The sequence below is a fragment of the Sphaerodactylus townsendi genome, linkage group LG03 (assembly GCF_021028975.2).
Source record: "Sphaerodactylus townsendi isolate TG3544 linkage group LG03, MPM_Stown_v2.3, whole genome shotgun sequence".
Lineage (NCBI taxonomy): Eukaryota > Metazoa > Chordata > Lepidosauria > Squamata > Sphaerodactylidae > Sphaerodactylus > Sphaerodactylus townsendi.
The window spans coordinates 154,971,217-154,990,678 of record NC_059427.1 but is presented as its reverse complement, the minus strand read 5'-3'; the positions used below and the strand labels follow the sequence as shown (position 1 = coordinate 154,990,678).

General features: G+C 45.5%; 1 protein-coding gene across 1 annotated transcript in view; it reads left to right on the top strand.

Moving 5' to 3' along the window:
- LOC125430254 (pleckstrin homology domain-containing family A member 3-like) overlaps positions 1-18,765 on the top strand; it is a 28,855-nt gene extending 10,090 nt beyond the window's left edge. Inside the window, exons 5-8 of the mRNA XM_048492132.1 lie at positions 4,514-4,681; positions 5,615-5,658; positions 15,165-15,313; positions 18,099-18,765. Coding sequence (XP_048348089.1) covers positions 4,514-4,681; positions 5,615-5,658; positions 15,165-15,313; positions 18,099-18,154 — 417 coding nt within the window. The 3' untranslated portion in view covers positions 18,155-18,765. The remainder of the gene's footprint in view (positions 1-4,513; positions 4,682-5,614; positions 5,659-15,164; positions 15,314-18,098) is intronic.
- Positions 18,766-19,462: the final 697 nt, after the last annotated feature.

Sequence of the window (19,462 nt, the reverse complement as noted above, 5' to 3'; positions counted from 1 at the left end):
GCCAAGTCACTTGTGGCCAAAATACCTGGCTGCCCCGTAAAGACTAACGAAGGTAGTTCTTGTGACCAAAAGCCTAGTTTGTCAGATTTTGTGTACATTATTTATAGGTAGTCTTTCTCACAGAGTGAGTCAATACAATCAAAAAGGTAGGTCGTTCAACAAGCAATGAAATAGGATTTTAGACACCTAGGAACCACAAGAAAGGACTCAAGCATAGGCATAAGTCTGAACAGGACACATTAAGCAGTACAGAGATTACATACTAGGATACTACAGCACTTTGGTCCCTTCCGGACGTGCAGAATAATGCACCTTCAATCCACTTTCAATGCACTTTGCAGCTGAATTTTACTGTGCGGAATAGCAAAATCTACTTGCAAACAATTGTGGAAGTGGATTAAAAGTGGATTATTCTGCATGTGCGGAAAGGGGCTAAGCTATACACATCAGTAGAGACCATAGTCCTTAATAATTTACCCACGTAAGTCTGTGAACTGTCTTGTACAGTGCAGGTATATTCCCTCCGCAGGAAAGCCCTCTTGAGTAATTCATTTTTGCATAGTTGGTGGAAGGATGGGAGAGTGGGAGATTTCCCGATCTCCTTGGGCAGGCCATTGCGCAAGGCCAGAGCCACAATGAAGAATGTTACAGGCAGTTGTTGATTTTGCCCATTTGCCAGTTGGCACCTGCAGAAGGCCAGATCAGGCAAGCAGTGGGAATACTTTGGTTCTTGGGGTGGAAACTTCCCCTCCCATAGATTAATGTGGGGCACTGTTCTCCTGGGGAATCTCTGAGGAATTCCAGTGTAACCCATTAGGCAGTTCTTATTCCTTTCAGGAAGGCTTGCAAATTTCTATCCTTTCTGGTTGTCCCCTTAGTAGCACCCCAGATTTGATGTCTTGCCGTTTCTGAAAAGGAGCGATCAAAGAGTTGGGGGCAACCACAAAGTTGACACCCCAACACATGGGAAGTTCTCCTGCCTGCCACATCATCTCTGGGCACTGAATGTTATAGTTGAAGGCAGGGTCCCCCGCATAATGAGCCCAATAAAGTGTTTCAGATGATTTGCACCTAATGCTCCAAGCTCTTTAAACTTAGAAGGGAGGTGATGAAAAACTCAATCTGGTTATTAGGCAATGATCCTGTCCTCCTTTTCCCATTGGAGTTTGCTTGGGGCGGGGGGGGGGGGGGGGTTCAGTAAATATCAAAAGACTGGGGATGAGTCTGATTGGCACAGAAGGGTGGGCTGTGACAACAGAAGCATGTTTTTGAGCAGAAGGGCAGGAAAATGATTCAGTTCTCATGGCAATGTTGTACAAGTACCATAAGCCAGTGGGCCGCCACTGATTTCACTTGGAGAATACATTAGCAGTCTTGGTTCCCAAAGAGAAGCTGTGGGGGTTCAGCCCTGTGCCTTCCCTCTGGGGTGTAAGTGGGGCAGGAGAATCTCTTGTCAGTATTATGACTGTGATTTCGTAGTTCCAACTTTCTTTAACAAAGTTTCAGACTGGGGCAAGGCAAGCAATAGCATCAATAACCCTCACATTGCTGGAACAGTGAACTGAGAACCAGCATGATGTAATAGTTCAAGTGTATGGTTAGGATCTTAGAGTCCCGGGTTCAAGTCACCACATTGCCATGAAGCTTGCTCTGTGGGCCCAACCTACCTCACGGGAGCATTGGGATCTCATGGTGAAAAAGAGAATGGAATTACCCCGTCTTGAGCTCCTGGAAGAAAGGACAGAACAAAACTGTACTGGATGGGGAGAAAGGGTTTCCCTGCTTTTATTTCCTTCATATTTAACTGTCCCCCCACCCCTCAGTGGAGACCCAAAGTGTATTGCCTCATTATCCACTCCTCCATTTTATCTTGCCTGTTACCCTGTGAGGTAGAGCAGGATGAAAGTATGTGACTAGCCCTATTCCAGGGGTGTCCGACTCTGGCGCTTCAGATGTTAATGGGCTACAATTCCCATCAGCCCCTACAGACATGGCCAATTGGCTGATGGCTGCAGGGGCTGATGGGAATTGTAGTCCATTAACATCTGAAGCACCAGAGTTGGACACCCCTGCCCTATACTCTGGCTCAGAAAAAGATGCTAGTAGTCAGTTGAGGTGCAGCAGTCAAGAAAATTGTATGCTTCCATATTAGAATACAGTCCTGAACAAATATGAGAATTATCATTCGGGGTTTTTTTTGTGCTGCCTTTGTCAAAACCATTATTTTGTGCATTATTGAACATGGTACTTTGATACAAGAGCATTTATGCCAAAAAATTTTTTACTTTCAAACGGATGTGGCGGGGCGGGGAGCATTAAGGCCCAGGCGAGCATACTATAACAGAGAAGGTGCAGGAATGTACAACCCTACTAACATATTTTCCTGAGACAGAGTATAATAAGCTTCCATGTCAGGGTAAGAATTTGAACCCAGATCCTATTCTGACACTCTTAATCACTAAACTGTCGACAGAGGTAATTTAATGCAACGGTAGAACTCGGGGCAAGGAGAGAGTGGTGTAGTCTTCTTGCACACAACAGGAACCTTCTTCACTCATGGAAATAAACACTCTTCAAACATGTTCTTTTTTCCATAGGAAGGCCTTTACTTAATAAGTTGCAAGATATACCAGACTACTAATATAAACTAATCTAGCTATACAGAACACTTCTAATCTATATATAGTACACAGCTTTCTAAGCACGCAGCTTTCTCTTCAGACTGCTCATTACAGAAGAACAAATTTGCAGAGTAGGAGGCTACATATAAAGGTTCCCAACTCCAGCTTAGGCTCAGTCTCATACATTGGATACATTATCCTGCCTCAGCAAGAAGCCCCCAATTGGTCCATAACTTTCCACCAATCCCTTCAAAGATCTACATTTGCTGCTTTTTTACTGAAGCCTAACTCTCACTTGAAGTTTACATAACCTTTAACTTTATGGTGCTTTTCTGCTGGATTGAGAAGCTGAACATATATTCATCCATTTTGTTTCTGTCAGCCATTTTACTAATCCTGACATAAACTTGGACTCAGTTCTTGTAACGTATTTGTCCTGAAAGAACTTCCAGATTGCTAGGTTCCACCATTGCTAGGTCCCACTCTGGAACTGTAAGACTTGTGCCAGGTTATGATAATCCCAGGACATAGAACACAGCCACTCTTGGGGATATGAATGGCCGGGTGGCAGTCGGTCTATTTCCCAACTCCTGCCTGACTTCATATCTGTGCCAGGACAGCTAGGCGTCCTTCACTGTCACTGCTGGCTTGCCTCAAAACCTGTACATGATTGAATGGGAATAATTAGGAAAGGAATTGATACTAAAACTGCAAAGATTGTCATGCCGTTATATAAAGCCGTGGTGCGACCGCACTTGGAGAACTGTGTTCAGTTCTGGTTGCCACATCTCAAAAAGGATATTGAAGAGATTAAAAAAAAGTGCAGAGAAGGGCAATGAGGATGATTGAGGGATTGGAGCACCTTCCTTATGAGGAGAGGCTGCAGTGTTTGGGACACTAGTTTGAAGAGGAGACGTCTGAGGGGGGGGATATGATTGAAGTCTATAAAATTATTCATGGGATAGAAAATGTTAACAGAGAGAATTTTTTCTCTCTTTCTCACAATACTAAAACCAGGGGGCATACATTGAAAATGCTGGGGGGAAGAATTAGGACTAATAAAAGGAAACACTTCTTCACACAACGTGTGATTGGTGTTTGGAATATTCTGCTACAGGAGGTGGTGATGGGCACCAACCTGGATAGCTTTCAAAGGGGCTTGGACAGATTGATGGAGGAGAAGTCAATCTATGGCTACCAATCTTGATCCTCCTTGATCTGAGATTGCAAATCTCAGGAGCAGATTGCAAATCTCGGGATCTGAGATTGCAAATCTCGGGAGCAGCAGCAGCAGCAGAAAAGTGACTGAGGGAGTACATGATCCCACTCTGTATTTCTTGAGAGATCTTCCAAGTGAGGTCTTGGGACCAGCCTTAATATTTACCCACAGAATCATATAGCTGGAAAGCATCCTTCAGTGGATCCTGAGGAACTAATTGATGCATGGGAAAGAGCGGTACTATTTCAACAGCCAGGAGTTTGGATTGACCCTTCAGTCAAGGCACTTAAGGCAAGAGAGCCGGCGTGGTATAGTGGTTAAGAGCAGGTGTACTCTAATCTGGAGAACTGGGTTTGATTCCCTGTAGGCTTATCTGGTGAACCAGATAACTTGTGCACTCCCAGCACATGCCAGCTGGGTGACCTTGGGCTAGTCACAGTTCTTCCGTGCTCTCAGCCCCACCCAACTCACAAGGTGTTTGTTGTGGAGGGGGGAAAGGAAAGGAGATTGTAAGCCCCTTTGAGTCTCCGTACAGGAGAGAAAGGGGGGGGGGGGTAAAAATCCAACTCTTCTTCTTCTTCTTTCAGACTGACCCCATCCAGAACTATGGTTTTGAGGACAAGAGTTAGCAGGCAGGCTCTTACCCACTCTTACCCACTTTGTCTTTCCCCAGAAGATGAATGAAGCATCATCCTTGTTACGGGCCACCTGCAGCCAGTTCATCTGCACACTGGAAGAGTGTATGAAATTTGCCAATACCCGCCTGGCTCCTGAGCTCTACCATCCTTCAGTTCCGCAGCCTTCAGATTTTGTGGGCACCAAACTCCCACATTCCCATCGGGTATGTTTTTGTTTCTTTGCTATTTTGTTCATCACCGTGTGCACATAATAGGAATAGGAAATGCATTAGCCAGTATTGAAATTCCATGTGGCCACCCCTTTGGGAATTTTGAAGAGTGTAAATGTGTCTCCCAGTCTTCTCCTGTTCAGGCTAAAGATACCCAATAAGCATTTATTACAGACCTCTGACCTTCAGCTGCTGTCTTCTAAACCCATTCCAGGTTTGTCTGCATTTGTCTTAAAGAAGCTGAGCGTAGTATCCAAATGTGTAATGTGCAGAGCAGAGCTTGTAGTTCGTGCAGAGGCGTACCGGGGGGAAATGGCGCCCGGAGACATCCGTTCTCTGGGTGCCCCCACCCCACTACGCCTGGGGTGGGGCCCACCCCCGAGCCCCACCCCCTCAGCCAGCAGTCCCTTCTGCCCTCCCCTCTGGGGAGAACAGAAGCAACTAGAAGGATCCGTGCTGGGGCTTTTGCTTTTATAAGCTCTTATAATCGTATGATTGTATGCTGTGTTTTTAGGAATGCATTATGAAACTGTAGTCAGACGATCTCACAATTGCATGCATCCAGTAAAAGGTACATGCCAGGGTGAATCGCTAAGTGGGAGAGGGCGGGAGGCAGTAAAGCTCTGTTCTGCCACTGAAAGATTTACTGTGGATCCAACTCTCATCTGTGGGATTTACCCAGTCTACTTTTGAGGATGGACAGAGCAGAATCTCTGAAATAGATCTGAACAATCCGGCAGGTACTTACAGTGATCACTCCAGTAATAAAATGGTAATTTCCTATTTTTTTCAAGGTATGTTGGGTCTGGAGCAACTGCCTAATCCACATTTGTGACTGTGAAGGTATCATATCAGGAAAGCGTAAAATCAGTTGAAATCATGCTGTCTTATGAACTGGTCCTCATTCTCTTGCGTCTTCCCTTGCAGGTAAGGCGTTCGTTGAGCCATACAGGTGTGGTCTCTTCAGACAGGTAAGCAGCTTGGGGGAGAGGAGCGTGGTAGATGAGACTTCCTGTTGCTTTTATTTTAAAGGTCAAAAAAGCCATGGGGAGGAGGATCAGGTTTGAGAAACAGCCCTGGAGAGGTGGTGCGATGCTTCTGCTTTTCTCCCATAGAGCAAATAACAAGGGTTATTTATTTACTTTCTTACTGGATTTATAGCCCAACCTTCCCTTCAAGATGGGCTCAGAGGAGGTCACAACTAATTTACTACAATAAGTAAAGTCAAACTGAGCAACTAAAAGTCAATTCTTAAAATTCTTCAACATTACAAACCCTAGAACCAATGTATGATGGGAAACCAATCCGAGGGAGGGAGCAAATCAGGGAAAAGAGGATATGGGGGATTTCCTAAAAGGGAAATATGGAAAAGAGATAATAAGGAAATAAGGAAGGAGCTCAGAAAGGGAGGCCAGCTAAGATGAACGCTGTTGCTGCTGTCAACTATAGGTCTGGTAGAACATCTCTGTCTTACAGGCCTTGCAGAATTAAGGCAAGTTCTGCAGTGCCCAGGTCTCGGTTGACCAGTGGCGTAACTAGGCAAACTGGAGCCCTGGGCAAAACCTGAGTTTGATGGCCCCCCCAGGCGCGTGCCTGGTGCAACGTGCACCCACCCCCCAGTCCCCTTGTAGCTATGCTCAGTAGCGTATCTAGGCAAACTGGAGTTTGGCGCCCCTCACGGGCAGCCGCCCTCCCCCACCGTGACCAAGCAATTATTTTTTACACCACGTCGTTTCAAAGTCACCATCACATTATAGAACATGCCCCACATCACAAATCTGAACACAGCAATAGGCCATGCCACACAGCAGAAATAATTTTTTGGGAAAACATTTCCAAAATGCTTTCAAAATGTTTTATTACTGCTGTGAAAACATTTTATGGTGTTGTATCCAGTCCCCCCAATTGGGGGAAACCGCATCACTTTCAATGTTATTTAAACTGGGAACCCCAGATTCTCCCTTTAAGGTGGATTTAAAAGGAGAATCTGGGATCCCTCGTTTAAACAGGTGATGCTGGAATCCACCCCCAAACAGCATCATTTTCAATGGTGTTTAAACTAGGGAGCCCAGATTCTCCTTGTAAATCCACCTTAAAGAGAGAATCTGGGGTTCCCAGTTTAAACAACACTGAAAGTGATGCTATTTTGGGGTTGGTTCTCCCCCAGCCTGTAACAGCATCACTTTCAATGTTTAAACTGGGGACCTCAGATTCTCCCTTTAAATCCATGCCAAAGGGGGAGATTTAATCTGGGGAAATTTGATCTGGGGTGCCTGCTGTCAGGGGTGCAATTGTTAAGCTATCAGCACCAAATTTTCAGGGTATCTTTAGGAGACTCTCCTAATGATACCACCCAGGCTTGGTGGACTTTGGTTCAGGGGGTCCAAAGTTATGGACCCTCAAAGGTGTAGCCCCCATCTTCTGTTAGCTCCCTTTAGAAACAATGGGTGATGGGGCACCCCCTTTGGGAGTCCATAGCTTTGGACCTCCTGGACCAAACTTCACAAAACCTGGGTGTTAAAGTAAGAGACTCTCCTGATGATACCTTCCATGTTTGGTGAAGTTTGGTTCAGGGGGTCCAAAGTTATCGATCCTCAAATGTGTAGCCCCATCTCCTATTAGCTCCCATTGGAAACAATGGGGAATAGGGCACTCCATTTGGGAGTCCATAACTTTGGACTCCCTGAACCAAACCTCACCAAACTTGGGTGATAGCATCAGAAGAGTCTCCCGAAACATCCCTGAAATTTTGGTGCTGCTAGCCTAAAAACTGCGCCCTCTGCAGGCCAAAAACAGAAACAAACTGAAAATACAAAAAAATCCCACAAACGAAACTGCAGTTTTTGCACCCTGGGCAACTGCTCACTTTACCCAATGGGAGGAACGCCTCTGCGTTTGACAGAGTGTTCCACCAAGCTGGGTCCAGAGCTGCTGTGCGAAGCGCTGTTTGGGTTGTGTATTGGGACAGATGAACCCGCAGATATGAAGGTCCCAGACTGTTCAGGGTTTTAAAAGTTAATACCAAAATCTTGAACTTGATCTAGTATTCTACCTGTAGCTGTTGGAGTACTGGTTGGATATGCGCCCTCCATAGTGGCCCCATCAGGACCTCCTATATCAATAACAATATAATGTCTAGATCAAGGGAAGTAATGCTACCACTTTTTCCTGCATTGGTCAGACCTCACCTGGAATACTGTGTCCAGTTCTGGGTACCACAGTTCAAGAAGAATATAGATAAGCTGGAACTGGTCTAGAGGAGGGTGATCAAAATGGTAAAAGGTCTGGAATCCATACCCTATGAGGAGAGACTTAGGGAGCTGGGTATGTTAAATATTGGAAGGAAAGTCATGTTAAAAGTGGAGCAAGCTTTTTTTCTGTTGCTCCAGAGACCAGGACAAGGAGTAATTGATTTACGGAGCAGGAAAAAAGATTCCACCTAAACATTTGGAAGAAGTTCCTGATTACAAGGGCTGCAACTTCAGAATAGGCTGCCTCAGAGTGTGGTGGAGTCTCCTTCTTTGGAGGTTTTTGAAGAGAGGCTGGATGGCCATCTGTCAGGAGTGCTTTGATTGTGTGTTCCTGCATGGCAGGGGGTTGGACTGGATGGCCCTTTGGTCTCTTCCAACGCTATGATTCTGTGAGCTGAGGAGATGCATTATGGACCAGTTCAAGTGTCCGGAACAGTCTCAAAGGTAGAGTGAGTTATAGTACTCTTGTCTGGAGATGACTGTTGCATGGATCATCATAACTAGGTCACAGCGAGACAGGAAGTTGTCTAACCTAGTTACCAACTTGAGTTTTTCTGGACTTACAAATTATAGTCGTGCTATAGAAATCAGTTCCTCCAGGGCAAATTGCAATTTTGGAGGGCAGAGGTCTTCAATCTTTCAGAGCCTGTGGACATATTTGGAATTCTGACATACCACAGTGGGAGCAGAAACAAAGTGGCTATCGCAAAATGGCTGTTGCAGGAGGTGGAGCCATCCACAAAATGATTTTCCCAGCTTAACTTCAGCAACACAGTGTGGGTGTTTGTGCTCTGGTGACAGCTGCTGCCAACACAATATTTTAAAAAATCTGCACAGCCAATCAAAAGGCTTGCTGGGCAAAAGCCCTACCTGGTTCCACCCACTTGCTAAAATACTTGGCAGGCAACAGAAAAGGTGTAGGTGGGCGTTGAGTCACAGAATGAAATTACCTTTCTTCCAAGCCTATATAGATCGCAAAAGAATTGGGAGGGATTTCCCATGGCCCCTTGTCTAACATCCATCATTTTCTCCAAATGTCAATTGGCCGCTTCAAGAGCTTGTTTTAATGCCTTTCCATCAGCTCTGCTTAGTGGGGAATTTCATCAAATAGCAATGGAAGCCCGACTTTGTCCGTGCAACTCTGGTTTAATTGAAACAACTACCCACATTTTATCATAGTATGAATTTTATCAGGATATTAGAAATTGGTTCATTTCACCCCTGCTGACCAGAATTTTTAGATATTCAGATGTTTTTATTAATTTTTTACTTGAGAATATTACTATTTCTTACACAGTGGTGAAGTTTTGTTATATAGCCAGTAGAGTGCAGAGATCTTTGGTTGGGGAAACAAAATAGTAGCTTTGCTGATTGTATGGACTATCCTCTCAGGTGCAGTGGTTAAGAGCAGGTGGATTCTAATCTGGAGAACAGGGTTTGATTCCCCACTCCTCCACCTGAGACAGAGGCTTATCTGGTGAACCAGATGTGCTTCTGCATTCCTGCTGGGTGACCTTGGGCCAGTCACAGTTCTTTGGAGCTCTCTCAGTTCCACCTACCTCCCAAAGTGTGGGGAGAGGAAGGGAAAGGGGGCTTTTAAGCCGCCTTGAGTTTCCTTGCAGGAGAGAAAGTTGGGGTATAAATCCAAACTCTTCTCTTCTTCTTCTGATCTGTTCGTCAAATGACTGTAAATAAACTCAGCTGAACTGAACTGAGGTGGGCAGGCGCCATGGCACTCCCAGGCACCATGCTGGGGACTCTTTTGCATCACGTCCCTGCTGAGCCTCTTTCCATCCCCAAATTATGCTAAGTCCCACCCCCAATCTGTGGGAAACTAGACTTGACAGAAGCCTTTCAAGCAACTCTTTAGGGCACTGGTAAGTAGGTCCAAACTGGCGGCCCCTTCCAGATAATAATACAAGTTCTGTCATCCTGCCAGCATGGTGCTGCTGGCAAGGGGTACTACAGTTCCTTATCATCCCCAGCCAGCATGGTGCTGGCAAGGGGTGATGGGAACCGTAGTCCATAACATCTGGAGGGCCACGAGTTTTTCACCTATAGGGTGAAGGATTTAGACCAGGAAAGTGTCATGGGAGGGAGGGTTAAGCGCCCTCTTTTCCAGCATTCCTTTCTTGACATAGTGTGACCCTCTGTGGAGGGTCCCTCTGTGGAGGGCCCTCTTTCCCAGCATTCCTTTCTTGACATAGTGTGACCCTCTGTGGACCAGGGCTTTGACCTTTCAAGCAAACTCATCATCAACTTCATCATTGACAAAGCAATACCTGGTGACAGCAGGGTTGTTGAAAGAGAACATGGAGGAGGTCACTAAATATGCTAGTGTGTCATGTTGTTGATTAATTTTGTGTGATGGTATACTTTATAATGTACGATACTGACTTTGTAATGTACGATATTGTGACTTGTTATTTTGTTGACTTTATTGCCCATCTCTATGAATTTTTCTTGTACATTGTGATGCTTATTGATGTTTGCTAGTATTGATATTGCTGATATTGTTATTGTTACTTATACTATTGTTGTGCGCCGCCCTGGGCCCTTCGGGGGAGGGCGGGATATAAATTGGCTAACCTAAACGAAATACCACAATTTGAAAATCGAGATTCAGCAATTATGGCAGAAGCCAGCTGAAGTTGTCTCCGTGGTAATCCTGGTGCCATTCCGAAAGGCAGTACTTGAAACACCTTCAAATCAACAAAATCAACATCTGTCCAAGTCAGAAGGCATCCACATGAATGCTATGCCAATACATTGCAACATCCTAGGCCTCTGGGTGAGGCTCGAGTTGTAATGAAAGGCCAACAGCCAGCTAGAGAACTGGCAGCTTTGATACTAAAGAGAATTTAATAATAATCAGCGAGAAAAATTGAAAGATATGAAGCAACAAACATCCAGTACAGACATAATCAGCAATTTCGTTCAGACCAAAGGCATTTCTACCAAAGCCTCAACACAGAGATCAATGTTGAAAGCAAAAAAAACCAGAGAAAAATGCAGCACTTCAGTTTGGGAAAGATCTGTGGGAAAACGACAAAGATTACAACAGTTAGGCACAGTGGATAAAAGATTTTGAGAAAGATGTTGGCCAAAAACAAATGCAAGAGCTGGAAATAACAACTGATATGATAACAAATCCCGAGGAAGCAAGAAAGTGAAAAATTGGACAGCACCAGGGCATGATCAATTGCATAGCTTCTGGCTCAAATACCTAACAGTTTGCACCCGGCAATGGCCAAGCAGTTCAGTGAAGCCATGCAAAATGGTGAAATCGATCAATGGCTAACAACTGGGAAGACATACTTGATTCCAGAAAGATCCAGCCAAAGGAGCAACACCTGGAAACTGCAGGCCAATAACTGCGTTACCCATCGATGCTCAAGACTGCTCACCGGCATAATAGCAGATAGCATCATGGACTACTTGGAAGCAAATAGCATCCTGCCAGTGGAGCAAAAAAAGGGGAACTCAAAAAGAAGGGAGCAGGGGCACAAAAGATCAACTCCTGATAGATAAAATGATAATGGAGAACTGCAAGAATCAAGAAACCCGAATTTGCATATGGGGTCTGGATCGATTACAAGAAGGCATTTGACTCACTGCCCCATAGTTGGATCATGAAATGCTTGGAAACAATTGGCATCACAAAAACATTTGAGTATTCGCTGAAAAAGCGATGAGACTGTGGAAAACTGAACTGACAGTCGGAAATGAAAACTTTGGAACAAAATATCAGTAACCTGTGGCTTCTCCAGATGTTCAGGAATCCACTCTATCAGGCCCCTACCAGCATGGCCAATTGGCTACGCTTGACAGAGGCTGATGGGAATTCGTAGTTCCTGAACATCTGAGAGCCGCAGGTTCCTACCCCTGGGTCAACATCAAGAATTTGGGAACCTGTGGCTCCAGATGTTCAGGAACTACAGATTCCCATCAGCCCCTACCAGCATGGCCAATTGGCCATGCTGACAAACTGATAAATTATGGTCCTATTTATCGACAGCGATAAGGGGTGCAGGAGCCTGGCTCTCAGATGTTCCAGGAACTACAATTCCCATCAGCCCTACCAGCATGTGGTGACATGACGAAACTGATAAATTCCTAATTTATCTAAAATACCAAATCCTTTGTCAAGGAATTTTCCAAGGTGGATGATTCACTATCACCTTCACTCATCCACTATCACCTTTACCGCTGCATGATCCCACTAACAGTAATTTTTTAAAGAAAAGAAAGGATTGGGCTATCAAATGGCTACAAAGACTCCAAGAAAAAATCTCATGTTTGCTGTAATACATGTGGATGATTTGAAGCTGTAATGTGGAAATCAGACACAGAAATCCAGTCACTAGTGAAACACAGTCCAAAATATTCGAAAGCACAGACATTTCCTTGATGGAGTTTGGCCTGGAAAAGTCGCTACTGTGGCAATAAAGAGGGGCCAAGACTTCACCGAAGAGTGATGGGATTGCGGAAATGCCTGATGGCCAACTCATCCAAAGTGCAAACCAAGAGGCGGCTTATAAATACCTGGGCATTTCTGCAGCTGGATATTAACATCAAGCACGGGCAGAGTGAAGACTGTTGTCAGCAGAGATGTACACCCAGAGGGATCAGGAAAATTTTGAAATCTTAAATTAAACGGCGGAAATACTCATCAAGGCCATCAACACCTGGGCCATACACGTCATCAGGTACACTGCAGGAATCATCAACTGGACACAGGCTGGAGTTGGAAGCATTGGATAGAAAAAAAACTTCGGGAAGCTTATGACAGTGCAGCATTCCTTACACTCACGCAGTGATACTTGATAGAATTATACCTTACCCGGAGATCTGGAGGAGGGGCTTTTACTGCAAGCAATACCAGCAAACAGTGGAAGAGGGAGAAGCATGCACTGGCCGATTATGTGAAGGAAAGTCAAGAACAGGCATTGATTGAAGTGAAGAACAGACATTTGCTGCAAACCCAGAAAACCAAACAAGAATACAGAAAAAAATGTGATTAAAATGAGGACTGAAAGCTGGCACAACAAAGCATTGCACTGCCAATTTCTGGAGAATATCAAAGACAAGGTGGATAACGAAAAGATCTGGCTGTGGTTAACAACTGGAACTCTGAAAAGGGGAACTGAATCCCTGATTTTAGCCGCCCAAGAGCAAGCCATTAAAAAAAATTCGATCAAGGCCAAAATCGAAAAATTCTCAGATGATGCAAAATGCAGATTGTGCAAAGAAGCTGATGAAACTGTAGATCATGTCCTCAGCTGCTGCAAAAAGATTGCCCAGACTGAGTACAAACAGAGACACAACTCAGTGGCCAAGATGATCCACTGGAATCTATGCAAGAATTACAACATAAGAACAGCTAAGAACTGGTGGGAATATTGTCCAGAGAAAGTAGTGGAAAATGAGAAGGTCAAGATCCTGTGGGACTTTCGAATCCGAACGGACAAAGTGTTGAAACACAATACACCAGACATCACCGTGATTGAGGACAAGAAAGTGACCATCATTGACATAGCAGTCCCCCGTGACAGCAGGATAATTGAAAAAGAACACGAGAAGGTCACTAGATACCGCGATTTAAAAATCGAGCTTCAGCGTCTATGGCACAAACCAGCTGAGGTTGTCCCAGTCGTAATCGGCACGCTGGGCGCCATCCCAAAAACACTAGGGCAGCACTTGAAACATCTTCGAATTGACAAAATTAATATTGGTCAAATTCAGAAGGCAGCCCTGCTGGGATCTGCACAAATACTACGCCAATACATTACAACTTCCTAGGCCTCTGGGTGAGGCTAGAATTGTAATGAAGGCCAACAACCAGCTAAACATCTGGCAGCTGTGAAATCTACAATAATAATAATAATAATCAGGAGATTCACAGTTCTGCTTAAGCAGAATTCTACCCTTCCAAATACATTGATTTAAATGGTCATAGGAGGGTGAATCTCTGCTTTTGTTTGCACCGTCAGTCCTCAGTTGTTTCTGGTTTGACCTTTATTGCCTGCAGTGTGATTGTCCTCAATCTGATCTACAGAAGACTTGTTTCTTTGTTTTGCCAGCCGGGCCATCTGTACTTTGCACTTAAAAAAAAATCTTCTCTGAGGTATCTGAAATTTGTTGCAAAGACAAGATGAATTCTGCACTGTGTATAGTTTATGCAAGTGCAGAACTTACAGCAGGTATACCTGGTCCCCCTGTTTCCTGCAACCTGTTTCCCTTCTCCCCTCCCTTCTGCTTCGTTTCACAGAAACGGTAATGATGTGGTGTCATGTATAAAGCCATATCATTACTGATTATACAGTGTTCATCATGCACTATAACAGTAACTACCCCTTCAAAGTTCTTATGCTTAATAGCAACCTTAACAAGTTCCTTGTGATATCAGAGCAGTTGCGTAAGAAGAAGAGTTTGGATTTATACTCCACCTTTCTCTCCTGTAAGGAAACACATGGTGGCTTACAAGCTCCTTTCCCTTCCTCTCTCCACAACACACACCTTGTGAGGTAGGTGGGGCTGAGAGAGTTCCAAAGAACTGCGACTAGCCAAGGTCACCCAGCAGGAATGTAGGAGCGCAGAAACACATCTGGTTCACCAGATAAGCCTCTTCCACTCAGACGGAGGAGTGGGGACTCAAACCCGGTTCTCCAGATTAGAATCCACCTGCTCTTAACCACTACACCACACTGGAGACTCACAGTTCTTGTCCTTTCAATTTCTGTCCAAGCATGAACAGCTTCTGATGTACCACTGTGAGGTCATTACCAGTATCCCGCAGCTCCACCACGCAAACAGTATTAATAAATATCTCATGGCTAAACTCACGGTGTGCCCATGATAATTGTCCAGAATTGATGTAGGCCACCCTTGTGGGGCAACCCTGGTCTCAGAAAGTCTCTTCCTCACCTTCCAAAATCACAATTGCGGCAGTTAATGGCCCTGCTTCCACATGCTCCTTTGAATCTGTATCCCCTTTTCTCTTTGGTGGATCTACTGGACTCCACGGGATCTCTAAAGGCTCCTGCTTCTTGGCTCTAGTCAACCCCCTCTGTGACAGGCAGTTGCATTGGAAATGTCCTGGTTGCTTGCACTTGTAACGCCATTGGGCTTCCAGCCGCACACCACTCTGGCTACTCCACTGCAGGGAAATGATTGAAGGCACGTGCACTGTTTCCATGTTATTCTTTCTTGCCTCCCCTTTGCAGAGCTCTGGAGCCAGCTCGGATCCCTCCCAGGGGCACTGTGACGGTTTTGCGCAACCTGGAGGAGATGGTGATGCTCCGTTCACAGCAGTGGGGACAGCAGAATTGCCGACCAGAAAGCCCCACCGGCACCATAGCTGAAGAAGTAGCTGGTAGGGAATGCCAAGAGTTAACTGTGTGAGGTCACAGGGAGGGGAGTAGGGTCAGTGGGCAGGGGTGGTGGCTCAACCCCCTTCTCTCTGCCCTGTGAGAAGTGGGACGGATCCCACTGTGGGCTTTTCTTTTTTTCTTTTATATTTATATTTATACCCCACCGTACACCCAAAGGGCTCAGGGCAGCTTACAGTGGCATTAAGCCTAAAGTAATACATAAAAATACATTTACATTCCGCTCTACCCCAGCAAAAGGCTGGGCTCTGGGAGGCTTACACGTAGTCAACATATAATATATACAATCAATACATAATACAATAATCAATAACCTCTATAAATAATAAGGTTGGCAAACAGTACAATAAGCAATGTAAATAATTTAAATCAGAATAATAAATAGTTAACATTTACAAAATATTCAAACTTAAGCACCTTTTCCATTTCGATCTTCAACAGTGGATAAATTCACCCAATCAAATCTATAAATAAATAGGAAACAATAAAATAATGTAAAGTGATGCACATAGGGGCAAAGAATCCAAACTTCACATACACACTACAGAGGTCAGTGCTATCAGTCACAGACCAGGAAAGCGATTTGGGTGTCTTAGTTGATAGTTCCATGGGAATGTCAATGATTGAAGTCTATAAAATTATGCATGAAGTAGAAAATGTTGACAGAGAGAAATTTTTCTCTCTTTCTCACAATACTAAAACCAGGCGGCATACATTGAAAATGCTGGGGGGAAGAATTAGGACTAATAAAAGGAAACATTTATTCATGCAATGCATGATTGGTGTTTGGAATATGCTGCCACAGGATGTAGTGATGGCCACTAACCTGGATAGCTTTCAAAGGGGCTTGGATTAAATTTATGGAGAAGTCGATCTTTGGCTACCAATCTTGATCCTCCTTGATCTGAGATTGCAAATGCCTTAGCAGACCAGGTGCTTGGGAGCAGCAGGAGCAGAAGGCCATTGCTTTCACAGTCTGCATGTGAGCTCCCAAAGGCACCTGGTGGGCCACTACGAGTAGCAGAGTGCTGGACTAGATGTACTCTGGTCTGACCCAGCAGGCTCTTTCTTATGTTCTTCTTATGTTCTAAGAGTTGCCACTAAAACCTACTAGACTGGGACCTGCAAGCTTCCAGATAAAGACAGGGACAATCTCATCACCTCTCACCAGCATGGCCAATTGGCCATGCTGACAGAGGCTGTGATGGGAATTGTAGTTCCTGAACATCTGAGAGCCACAGGTTCCCATCACCCCTGTACTAGACCCACCAGGGGTAGGGAACCTGCGGCTCTCAGATGATGGGAACTACAATTCCCATCACCCCCCCTACCAGCATAGTGGTGGCCATGCTGACAGAAGCTGATGAGGAATTGTAGTTCCTGAGCCCTCCTAATTACCTAGGCACCCACCCAGCCAGCTACCTAAATGAAAAGGTGGTAACCAACCCTGCCACCACCAAACTGTCCCCAAATGAGCAGCACCCTTATGCCACCACCCAAGGCCGCTGCCACTGCCTTGGATTGCTGCTGCTCCTTAAGTGGCTGCCCAGCCCCTCCAGCAGAGGTGAGATCCAGCAGGTTCTCACCAATTCCCGAGAGTGGGTTACTAATTGTTTGTGTGTACCGAGAGGAGGTTACTAATTGGGTCTGCTTTTCCGTTAGAAATTCCATTAGGTTCAAAAATAATAAAGTCCTGTTGTTTCCTATGTGGCTGGTTTGAGAAAGGTAGAAAATGGGATAATTCTCCCTGTTGGGCTGTTTTAAAAACATGTTTTAGTAATATGGTAAAGTTCCTTGTTTAAGGAAAGTCTCCTTCTTTTGATTTCTAGAAACAAAATTAAGTATTTGAAAGTATTAAGTTCCTCCAGTATTAAGTATTTGACAGGCAATCATACCAGCTGGAAATTAGGAACTTTTTTTTACTGTAAGAGTTTTTTACAGTAACAGAGAAATTATTAATGCCCCGCCCCCGGAATGCCTGGCCACGCCCCAGTCGTGCCCCACCCAGCCCCATTGGCGCTACGCCACTGTTTGAATCCCACCACCAAGGGAATCTGTTACTAAAATTTTTGGATCCCACCACTGCCCTCCAGGTGTTGCAAACAGGGTGGAATGGGACTCACAAGCACTCTGGGAGCAGGTCACAGTTCCACAGGTCTTGCAAGCAGATCTTCCACACAGGCAGCAAGATGGACCAGTCTGGCAGGCAGGCAGGCACTGTTTCAACAGGGATAGCCTTGGGTTGCTGCTGCTCCTTTGAGCCTGGAGTTTTGTTGGTTAGCTTGTGTGATCCTTTTCAGTCCCCTTTAGGAGACCCCCCAAGATACCTCACAGTAGTTTTGATGTGACTTAAGATATTTTCAAAACCGCAAAGGGAGGTGCAATAAAATATGGTTTTAAAAGTCTGTGTCTCAGATTTGGCTGTGGTCCGGCACAACAGGTATTTGCCCTCTGCATGAATAACTGTCCCACTTCTCCTGCTTAAAAAAAAGGTAACGTTTCTCCTTCAGTCGTATCCGACCCTGGGGTACCACTGCAAGCAGTGATTTCATAGGCAAGCCGGTTTTGTGGGGTAGTTTGCCATTACTTTCCCTGGCTATTCTTTACCCCCTAGCTATGAGCTTGGTACTCATTATTATTCTCCTGCTTACAAGAGCCCAAGTGTGGCTACCTTGGAAGGTAATTGGAAGGAGTTGGTAAGAAACACCTGCTTTGAACTGGAATCGGCTGATTGGTCTGATGCCAGTTTCTTTTTCTTTTCCACTGCAGATGCCCCACCGCCAGCACAAGACTCGCCAGTGGATTCAGCCGGCAGAGACCAGTGACCTTAACCTGGGCTCTGGTGCTGCTTCAGCTCTTCCAGAATGTTTGGAGCCATCCTTACAGCTAGCTAGCTAGCCAGGACAACTAGCCCCAGGTTCCCTCCTCTAGCTTAGGATCAGCCTGGACCTGCAGGACATGTGGCTGAGTGCACCCTGCAAGGCCGGTAGGCCTCATGGACAAGGAGTAGGTGCCGAGATCTGTTTCATTCCTCAGTCTTGCAGTTGGCGGGTGTTCTGAGTTGCCGGGCCTGTTGCTGGGGGTCTCCAAGCAATCACCTGGTGAGAAACTTTGGATTGAGACAAGAAGCAGGGTAGTGGCTAAATTCTGTGTTGCCTGGGACCTCAAAGAAGAGAAGGCCTTGGGCGGAGCGCTGGACACTTGGACTTGGGTGGAGCACTGGACTGCCACTGCCGTCCCACAACTGTATGCTTTTGTTAGGCGTTCTTTCAGTCACTGTTTGAGCTGAAGATCTGGCAGCTCGTGGTCTGGTGTGGCTTCAGGTGACCTCTTCCCCTTCCTCGGGCTAAGATCCAGAGTCCAGTCTTAGTGTTGTTATCCTCCTTGCCGATTTAGGGGGTTCTCCATTAATATGATGACTCAGATATTCTGCTCAGAAGTCGCTCTAATTGTATTCTTCAATACGGATGCCCTCGCTGTGTATGTTCCACCTCAAAACACATCTTCTGTCTCCCTGCCCAATCTGCGTTGTTATGGAGGTTGTCATGCAGGTTGTAGACTTCCTGCAATGCTGTCCCTGCTTCACTTCAGCCCTTTGCTGAAGCTGTGTGTAGCCAATGCTTGATTTAGAAATAGACCCTTTGAACATCTGACCTTCCCAACAGCAGTTGGCTCTCCCCACCTGCACAGACGACAGAGGGGTTACGCTCAGCCCCCGGACAGTTATGAAATAACCCCTCTCTCCTAACTTGTCCAAGTTTGCGTGAATTTTTGTGTCTCGTGGCCCTGTCTTTCATCCAGTCTCTCCCCCCCCCCCCCCCCCTTCACAGCAGCATGGCGGGATCTTGAGCGGATGTGTCTCTCTCTGGAGCCCATTCATACAGAGAGCCCTGCCAAAGATCAGACTCTAATTTTAAATGAAGACTCTAATTTTGAAACAAACACGGCGTCACGACTGTATGTTGGTGTCTCCTGTGGGAGATCGTACCACTGGGGCTTCTTGGAAGAATCAGGGTCCAAAACAAAACAGCCATCTGAAGCAGCTGGTGTGAGCAAGGTGATCAACAGCTCCTTGCCCGCTACTCAGGAGCAGGCTTGGCTTGCACACTTGCGCAGGATGCCTGCCTATAGTC